Source organism: Diceros bicornis, chromosome 20 (genome assembly GCF_020826845.1).
Source record: "Diceros bicornis minor isolate mBicDic1 chromosome 20, mDicBic1.mat.cur, whole genome shotgun sequence".
Classification (NCBI taxonomy): Eukaryota; Metazoa; Chordata; class Mammalia; order Perissodactyla; family Rhinocerotidae; genus Diceros; species Diceros bicornis.
The window spans coordinates 27058178-27068236 of NC_080759.1; the positions used below are offsets into that span (position 1 = coordinate 27058178).

Here is a 10059-nt window from a genome sequence, read left to right on the forward strand (position 1 = left end):
CAGTTTACAAGGACCCAGAGAACTCCTTAAAAGTTGCCTAGTCCTCCTTATTTTATTATATAAAACAACACTACTGTAGTAAACTGTAGCACAGTTTTTACATAAGGACAAGAAATCAAGTGTGAGGGAAAGAACAATCGATATCCAGAAGAACTTTATAGATCCTTAAATATTCTTAATTTCAAAATGTCATTTCTTTATGGCATGACACAGACAAATTCTTGACTAACAGGGTGAACATGACTGAATATAACAATCTGCATCTCATTACAGAAATAAGTAATTACCTGACTTCAAGGGCTTTGATAGCTTCTAGCATTTGTAGAAACTCTGCTGCTTTCCATACATCATTGGCTTCTTCTTCTCCTTGTATCATTAATTTTGCTGTATACGTGAACTCAATTAAATGACGAAAGGCCATTTTACTAACACCTGTAAAAAAGATGTGCATTAGCATGTATTTACGTTGATCCAAATCTTATAATATAGTAAAGCAAAAAAAAAGCCCAGGGTCTAAAACTTGATTAGTATTTGTTATTTTTTAAGATTATTTCCTGGCAGAAGTCTCATTAACAGTTAAGTAATACTGTAGCCAAGTTCCAGCAATAACTAGCAAAATAAGATCTTTCCTAAAGATTTCCTAAGGCTCTTACAGAACAGTAAAATCTATCACTCAAATATACGAGTTGGCTAACTATTACATGTCAGACATGCTGTTTCCTGCCAGGGAGGTCCGCGTCAACTCAGCTTCAAAATCTTCAATAGCTTTCCACAGCTTGGCAAATAAAGTTCAGTATCACTCTGTCTTTATTTCAAGGTCCTTCACATTATTGTCCTATTTACCACTATTTTCTCTTTCAAATTTTAAACTATATCAAACCCACACTATATACTAATCTTCAAACAAACCGTTCATTAAGAGCTTCCCTGCCTTAGGAGTCACTTTGATTCTGATTGTACCAATCCTGCCAACCTTGAGGGCCCAATTCTAATGCCACATCTGTAATGAAACCTTCTTTAATACATTCCCCAGGCTGAACTGTGTACCTGTTCTGGTAATCACAATTCACAGACATCTCTTGACTGTAAGCTACTTAAGGGAAGTGATTTTGTCTCTGTACACTCACCTTACAGTGCCTAACACAATGCTTCCTAAAATCCAGGCACACGAAGTAGGAATAGATGAATAAAGGCTAAAGAAACTTTCAAAATTAAGCTGCCCTGATTCCAACTTTTCTTTACAAGTTTTGTGTTTAAATTTTGGCCGAAAATGATACTCTATTTCTTTGTGCACTTCAATGCTATATATTATTGTTCCAGTCTGTTAATGCAAGGCTACAAAAAGCTATTGGTGGGAACAAAGAGAAAACTACTTTCAACATAAATTTTTTATGCTAAGAAATGTCCAAGTCCAAACTGCACACAATATCCACAACTACAAATACAAAAATATATTTATGTTGTTCCCATACACTTTAAACACCTGAATGTGGCCCTCAGGACAGTAATAAGAATACTGGTGGAATACCCACCATCCTCGATTTGTGTAAAGAAAAGATATTCAGGGAGTCAGAACTTTCAAGTTTTAGTCCCAGCTCTCCATGACCTGTATGATTTTGGGCAAATCAGAACCTATGAGCCACAGCAGATCCATCTTCAAAATGTCTGAAAACAATTTAAATATTGAGAAATACCATAAAATATAATGTAATATGATCAAATTACATGCTGCCAAATAAACAAACTAAAAATAACTGGATCCACTGAAAGCTAATTTTATTTGGGTCCCCTAAATCTTTTTTCTCCTGGTTGTCTTTTGCCCATGTTATTCTTTATTATACGAGAGTTGTCTGAGGGACAGACTAGATTTTGCTGGTTTTTTTTTTTTTAAGGAGTTCTGCCCAAAAGTTTAAAAGGACAAAAGTCCCTTCCAAAAACAGTGTGTAAATTTCTCCTGAAGTGGAACGAGATGTTAATTTTTAATCAAACACACATATAAAATGCTTACTATATGTATCAGACACAACTCTAAAACACTTTACAAGTACTAAATCATTTAATTCTCAAAACAACCCTATGAAGTACTATTATAATCCCCATTTTACAGATGACCAAATTGAGGCACAGAGATGTTAAATAACTTGCCAAAGTCATATAGTTATTAAGTGATAAAACTAGGATCAAACCCAGATGGCCCGACTCCAAAGTCCACGATAAAGATTTTTAAATAAGATGATGGCAGGAAACACTCCTGCTTGGAAGAGTTTGAATACCCATGGTCTCTCATTCATTACAGGCCCGCAATCTCTTATTTATAATTCCCAAGTCCCTCAAATCTCTTAAAACCAGAAATTTTCCTATAAATTTGGCAGCAAAATGCGATTTGAACTGACGTGAGGCTATTTTAGTCTTTATCCCACTTAAATATTAATATGCTACGCTGCTGAAATATTATTTGGTTACAGATGTTGCCCTAGACCCCACTGGGAGTATTATATAATACATGTACTGTATTATCTTTAGAAAATTCTAAAAATTTGTAATTTCAAGAAACATCTGGCCTCCAAGGATTTGCATAAGGAATTGTGTGGACTGTTTCCAATCTTGATTAATAAGAATCACCTATGTACTTAATAAGCACATGGGCCCATCATCACCAGAATCAAATAGGATAAGGAGCTGTTTTTTTTTATAAGCACCCCAGGTGCTTCTTTTGTGGCTAGTCTGACATTGGTCCTAGGAATAAACCAGTGACCTGACTAATTAGCTTACATGAACCAAACTGATAACACCCGCCCAGGTAGGCAAAGTGGTGGCAGATGATGTATGGCTGCAAAAGTACTTTGTTCTCTATCAGGATTAGTTTGGTAATTTTCAAATCTCAGCCCATTTTCTCATCAGTCCCTTACTCCTTTCAGAATAGAAGTGTGCAGGAGAATACGATTTTTCTAAGCAAGTATCTAAGGAAAATGTTAATATGAACACATCCTGAGTCTTCTTTTTTGCTTACGAAGAAGCAAAAGGGGGCAGCATTCTAGAATTTCTCTAGTCTTAGGGAATTCCCCTAACTGGTGACAAACTCCTACTCAAAAAGAATGTTAAGAACACACACTTGGATGTTTTGTCCTTGATAGTAAGTGCTAAAATTCTGGACACAACAGTAGACCTGCTATTAGAGAGAAACTAGGTGCTTATGGATCTGTGGTTTCAGGAGGAGTAGACAAAGAATGGATTTAGAAAATTGGAGGCTCAGGTTATGAGAAGGCTGCATGTTCTGAACAAGGGAATGAACGTCTGTTGAAGATTTTATGTGGTGTGAATCCAAGTCACAAAGCTAAGCTAGGATGCAATTGGCTTTACAGACAATTCTGATTTGAAGCCAAAGGTGAACCAACCTTTGGTTCTAATTAAAGGTAATGTATTTCACCAGGGACCCAGCAAACAGGGATAGCGCTAGCTCAGCTTGCATCCAATGACAGTTTATACTCACAGAGTATATTACAATTTAATGTTATTTTACATACATACTATTTTACAAAACCCTAGGGCAGAGGTTCTCAACACTGGCTGCACACTGGAATCATCCTAGGGCAGTTCTGCCCTAACTTCGCTATGCATAGAAATCATCTGAGGATCTTGTTCTGATTCAGTAGATCTAGGGTGGAGCCTGAGCGTCTACATTCTAACAAGCTCCTAGGTGTTGCCCATGCATCACTGGTCCTCAGACCACATCCTGGATAACAATGACCTAGAGAACTTTTAAAATACAGATGCTTGGATCCCACGCCTCAAAGACTGATTTAACTGATCTGGAGATACAGCCTGGGCACTGGTACTTGCAAAAGCTCCTCTGGTGTTTCTACTGTGCAGCTAAGAATGAGAACCATCACTACAGGTCATTATTCATATTTTACAGATGGGGGTTCCCGGTCTAGCTAAAATGGAGACAGCATAACTGCACTCTCTCTTGTCCACTGATTACAACTAAAAATCCTGGACAGAATACATAAAGCAAATATACAAGGACTCTGAAAAATAAATAGAAGCAAGCAGACTGGGGAGAGAAATCAAAACCCAAACAGCAGTGAGTTTTCTGGTTTTTATTTTTCCTCCCACATATCCCAGCTTAGACTTGAAGACAGCCCAAATCCCATAACTGTGCAGCAGGTACAGACAAAAAAAGCTCCAAGACAAACTCATTCTGGCTAGAGAACCAGGAAAGAGGACGGAGAGTGTGTGTGGTGGTGGTGGGGAGGGGAATACTTTTTTATTCCTCTCAGCCCTGCCTCAAGGCAAGCCCCAGTTCTGATGCTGCATACCTGCAGCTGGTGGCCACCAAAGAGGCACCTAAACTCTAAGAGCAAGTTCTTCTCTCTGACAGAGAACTAGGAAAGAGACTACGATCTGAAGAACATGCAGAGAATTCTTGTTATTATTTTTCTCTCACCACTTTGTCCAGGAAATGGATCCTATTGTGGGAAGTATACGACAGTACAGGGAGGCTAAAACCCTAGTTTTCTAGCCAGAGGACCAGGAAAAGGAGCTCCTGGGAGCTAAACTGCAGAGGAAATCAGAAGAGGGAGCTGCAGAAAGATCCTCTAAATTTGTGTATACAGTCTTGAGCTCAGCACCGAGGGGCACACGTGTGGAACTCACCTCAAGCGGCACAGCAAAGGCTCTGAGAATTGCACTATGGCCTGGACTACTACCCAGGTCGGCACACCTGGGACCCGAATAGCACAACCAAGGTTTTGAAAACTAAATTGGAAGTGGATCCACAACCCACATAAGGCAGTCTGAACCTAACCAGGTTGACTGCCTGCTAAAACAAAACAAACCAAAATCAACACAAAGCAACAAAAGCATTCTCCAGAGGATTTTAACAGCACCCAGAGTGTCGTAACATAATATTCAAAATGTCCATGACATAATCCAAAATTACTTGACATATTTCACAGATTAAAAAAAAAGGAAGCCAAGATATCCAATGTTACACTACTGAAACAGTAAAGCCAGGACTACAACTCAGGTTTTCTAATCACATGCCCAGGGTTTTCTCTACAGCCAGGGACCTGGCCAGATAGTACAGCAATCCCAAATTTAAAGGCTTAAGAAGACACTGATGCAAATTGATTCTTTAAACCTGAATCTGGCAAATAACAAAAACAGTGTTCTTACATTTTACTTTCTTATCTGTCTGTACTTTATTTTTTTATTTTTATTTTTTTTAAGATTTTTTATTTATTTTATTTTTTCCCCCCAAAGCCCCAGTGGATAGTTGTATGTCGTAGCTGCACATCCTTCTAGTTGCTGTATGTGGGACTCGGCCTCAGGATGAACGGAGAAGTGGTGCCTTGATGCGCACCCGGGATCCGAACCCGGGCCACCAGCATCGCAGCGCGCGCACTTAACCACCAAGCCACAGGGCCGGCCCGTCTGTCTGTACTTTAAACACTGAAGGCTTGTGTGTGCTGTAGTATAATGGACATAGCAGTCAGAGGTACTGAGAGGTACAAGAGACAACACTCAGCTGATCAGTCTCCAGAAGAGAAAACTCTACTTCTCCAGGAAGTTCAGTACTCCTTGCTCCACCAGCAATGCATAGCCTAGCCTAGGCCACTTGTTTTTTTGACTTTTTAAGATTCTGCTCTGAAGTCAACTCCTCTTCGAAATCTTTCCTCTCTCTCTAAGGTAGACTAAACCACTCATTCTCCCTCCTCAGTGACACTATCTCCCAATAAAAGTCTCTGCAAGACTTTTTTCCACTCATTTCTTTACTTGTTGCTTCTTCGTGATTAAATCTGCAAATTCTTTAAGGGCTGTCTTATTCATCAATTCTTCATTTCCTGGGTCTAGCACAGTACATAATATGTAATAGGTATTCAATTCTATAAATAGCCCCAATTTATTAAGCTTTGACAATGCACCAAACACTATGCTAGGCACTCTACATGTTATTTCAATTAATTATTACAAGCCTATAAACCCATTTTTCAGATGAGTGGGCAAATACGCAATTAAGGTAAAGTAACCTGCCTGAGGTCACGCAGTACCTCAGGTGAATAAATGAATGAAATCTTGCCTTGTAACAGAAACCCATACCATTTAGGCAACTAGATTCTCATTTTAGTAAGCTTTGTGTATTTCCATTAAGCCTGTGCTCTGTCCATCACAGATAATCAAAAGGTAAACTATCTATGGACATATCAGCTAGAATGCTAGATAAACTGAAATGTACCCAAAAAAAGGATATTCTTGACTCTCTATCTTTTCCTTACTCCCCAGGGCACCAAACTTTTCCAAGGGAATAGTGTTTCTAGGCAACCCATTCATAACAAAGAATATATACACAGTGAAAAAGATACAAAACCAAAACTCAAGAACCCTGAAAGTAGCTAAAATTCTGTATTTCTGTAGGCAAGTTGATTTACTTTTTAGTTTTGGATGGGGGAGGGGGCATCGTAGGTATTGTAGCAGAAGACAAAAGCATGGTAATTAAGGGCACAAAGTAAACCTCTCGCCAGCTGGGCAATCTTGGGAAAGTTACCTTTCAGAGCCTGTTCCCTGACATATAAATTGGAAAAAATACCGCTTACTTCAAAGGACTGCTGTAAACCTCAGAAAATGCATATAAACTACACAGCACAATACCTGGCACTTGGCAGGCTATTATCACAAAAATCAAGCAAATATAAAAATCACTTTCTACTTTAAGGCAATATCTACCGTATGACCCCTTCCATCCCAGACCTTCTATAGCCACTAGAATTTCTTCTGAATGCTACTTCAGTTCATCTTTCCTAGCCTTTTCCATATGATGGCAGCCCACTTCACAACGGACACATCACCTGCACCTCTGCTGGTACAGAGGCCTCTACTGCAACCTGCAGCATTCCCAACAGTCTGAAACATAAGGTCACTGAACAAAGACAGGAATTCACTTTTTGTACATGTTTTCAAAAGACAGTGACCACTGGTTTTAGCAATGGAAAAGACTCCTTTAAGAGACCAACATCTACCATCTAAAGTAAGAGCTTTTCCTGGCAGATCATTTTACCAAGCACTTTAATGCAAGTAAGAATTCTCAGGTGTCAAAAGAACAATTTATCAAGTCACCTAATAGGAACCATTGATGCCTGTTTCCCATGATATCTTGCTAAATTAACTGTCTAAAACTTCATCAATTATAATGTTTGCTAGGTTAAAACAAGCACTTACCTTCTATCTCCACCAAAGGTTCCTGAGTAAACTCTTGAAAGAACTTGTAGAAGAACTTACTGCAAGCAGCCAAAACAGCCTTGTGGGCCTTAAAATGGTGTCCTAGATAAAAAAGAAAATAAAATCATACACATTCACAAAAATCAAACGTAAAACAATAAAACAAATTACAAAATTATATAAAATAAATCTTTCTTCATAATTATAAAACTATATAAATTACTGAACTCAAGTCAGAATATTCTTGGCAGCTATCTTAACAAATTTTAATCTCAATTAGACAGCAAGCCAGATCTTTACCTCAAAGACCTCATTAGGTCAGTTTTATAAATGTCAGTTTACAACACTTCAGGAGGTAAGGAGCCTCCTACCACTTAAAGAGTGAAAGGCATATCCTATTCAGTTGAAACTGCTAAATATAAACACAACCCAAAAGGTTATACATCATTTGGAAAGAAAGAAGAAAAAGCCATAGAACAAACAGGAAGCTGGAAGTATTTGCTATGGGAAACATTTTAATATGCCTAGTATTTAGAAACTCAACCTACAGCAGCCCTATAATAAGAACAGTTTGCCTTGAGAAGCCTATTTTCAATAAATAGAAAAGACACCCAAGCTGGGTTTGCCTTCATTACAAGGACAACTCCTAAGACTGGTAAAGACCCCATTTTATTTTGGAAGTTCTCAAAGGGGGTACCAGTGCCGCAAAGGAACCTCTCACATTCTCCTTCCCAGATCATTTGACAAACCAGGAAGAATCAACACTTCCCAAACGACTCCTGTCAGAGACTCCTCAAAGCACCTTAGCAACAGAAGGCTATTAACCAAACATTTAGAGACATCCTCCCTACCCCCATGCCATCATCTTGCACTCAAGTGTGCAATGGGAAAACTCAAAAGGCTGCAAGAGTACTTAAAATTCGATGATTATGTTGAAAGCATGACTGGCCAACTAGCCTTCTGCAGCATGGTCTATGCGAGTGAGCACTGACAACTGCTCTCAGGTCCCAGCGCACACCCTCCTCAGGCTTGTGATAGGGAGTCCCGAGAGGGTGGGTAAAAAAGGCGGGTGGAGGAAGGGGAGGTAAGAAGTGAAGCCACAAATTCGTTCCTCTGCCCAGCACCCTACCCACCGTCGACAATCAGGGTGATGTCAGTAAACCGGTCCTGCTCTCGCTGTTCATTCAATCGGTCCAGAATCATCTTATGATGTTCAGGGAACTCCTGGAGGCATTCCATCGTCTCTTCGGCCTCCATGGCCTTCGGGTTGCTCTATAAAAGAGGAGCATGATAATGTACACCCATGAGCTCGGGCTGAGTAACAAAACCCCTAAAACATAAAACAACAAAAAACAAAACCCCAGCAACGTGAAAAGAATGGGGGGAGGGTGCGGCAAGAGGAGAGGAAGGCGAGGAAGAAAGAAAGGCGAGCCGGGTGGCCGCCGCGCGTCGGGGGCCGGAGCCGCGGCCGCGGGACTCCGAGCCTGACCTAATTGGAGCCGGGAGACGCGAGCTGGAGCGGGGTGGGCACAGCGCCGGAGTCTCCGGGCGCCTGGGCGCGCAAGTCCGGCAGGGGAGGGGGCCCGCCAACCGCGGCGGCCCTCTAACGGCCCGCCAAGCCCTCTGCCCGGCCTTGGCTCCCGCCGCCCTGGGACCCGGTCCGGCCCGCGGCCCACAACGACTCCAGGGTCCAGTCGCCTCTCCCTCCCCCGCCCTCCCTCTTCTCCCCCGCCCCGACCGGCCCGGCACTCACTCAGGGAAGGAGGAGCGGCCCGGGCCTGCGCGTCACTTACGTCGACGTACTGCGTCACCGCGCCGGGCTCCGGCTGACGCAGACGCCTACCGAGCCCAGACCTCGGAGGGGACGGGCCCCGCCCCCCAGTGTCGGGGCGGAGCCAACCCAGGGGATTTGGCGCTCAACGATGGCGAGGCCGTGCGCGACAGGAGAAAATCAGGCCGTGGTGGGATTGGGCCAGTTCAGGGCCTGGCTGTGCCGGGGATCCTAAGTTACCGCTCTTCCACCTTCCACTCGCCCCCGCCTGACTACAGTGTGAGCACTTCCGACCTGGCCCTCAGAATAAACTCGCAAGCCGTTCCTGGTGTGCTTTTATTCCGGGACTCCTCCGGCTCCGCCCCGCCCCGCCCCGCCCCCTTTCCTCCCAAGCCCTCAGTCGGGCCGCCTTACCTAGCTCGTGAGCCTCCCTCTCTCCTTTCCGTCCCTCAAAGTCTTTCCTTCCTTGCTCTCCCCTCCCAGGGCGTAGCTCGCCCCACACCTTTCCCTACCCCTAAACAGCGCCTCGCCCTCCATTTCCTCGCGAGTGCCGGGGCGCTCCCTCTGCTCGGGTCCGGCCGGCAAACCTGCGCTCGCTCCGAGACCCGGCCGGCCGCGGCGCGGGCTGCCGAGGCCACGGGCGCGAGCACGTTCCGGCCGCCTGGGATCTTCCTCCTGGGTGCCCGCCCTCTCCGTGCTGGGCGAGCAGCACGTGTTTGCCAGACTCGGGACCTGGATCTGCTCCGATTATTTACACGTGATGCTGTTACAGTACTACAGCTCTCCACTCCCAACCGCCCCGCGCTTAAAAAGGCCAGTGACCCATAATCAGCCTTCCGTGACTGGGTCCTTCATTCATCCGAAAAAAATATGTTTTGAGGATAATGAGATGGTCGAGATTAACTTGTTATTTTATCTCAACAGATAAAGAGAGTGGGGAGGGAAGGATTCAAATAGCTATATGCAAGGGTGAATGTGATCATTATTTCAACAGATGTTTATTGAGAGCTGTGCTAGGCACTGTTTAAGGGACTGGGAAGTCCAGCGGTGAACAAAGCATTTGTGGATTC

General features: G+C 42.9%; 1 protein-coding gene across 6 annotated transcripts in view; it reads right to left on the reverse strand.

Annotated features, from left to right (window-relative positions):
* Positions 1 to 9586, reverse strand: part of ZNF131 (zinc finger protein 131) — a 29211-nt gene extending 19625 nt beyond the window's left edge. Inside the window, exons 1-4 of one of the 6 annotated variants that reach the window (XM_058564148.1) lie at positions 9404 to 9586; positions 8352 to 8490; positions 7219 to 7320; positions 288 to 432 (exon numbers count right to left, since the gene is read on the reverse strand). In XM_058564148.1, the coding sequence (XP_058420131.1) occupies positions 288 to 432; positions 7219 to 7320; positions 8352 to 8475 (371 nt within the window). In that variant the 5' untranslated portion in view covers positions 8476 to 8490; positions 9404 to 9586. Of the gene's footprint in view, positions 1 to 287; positions 433 to 1532; positions 5200 to 7218; positions 7321 to 8351; positions 8491 to 8707; positions 8852 to 8971; positions 9267 to 9403 lie in introns of those variants that run through there. The other 5 variants (XM_058564152.1, XM_058564150.1, XM_058564149.1 and 2 more) reach the window with 5 other exon arrangements.
* Between the last annotated feature and the right edge of the window lie 473 nt (positions 9587 to 10059).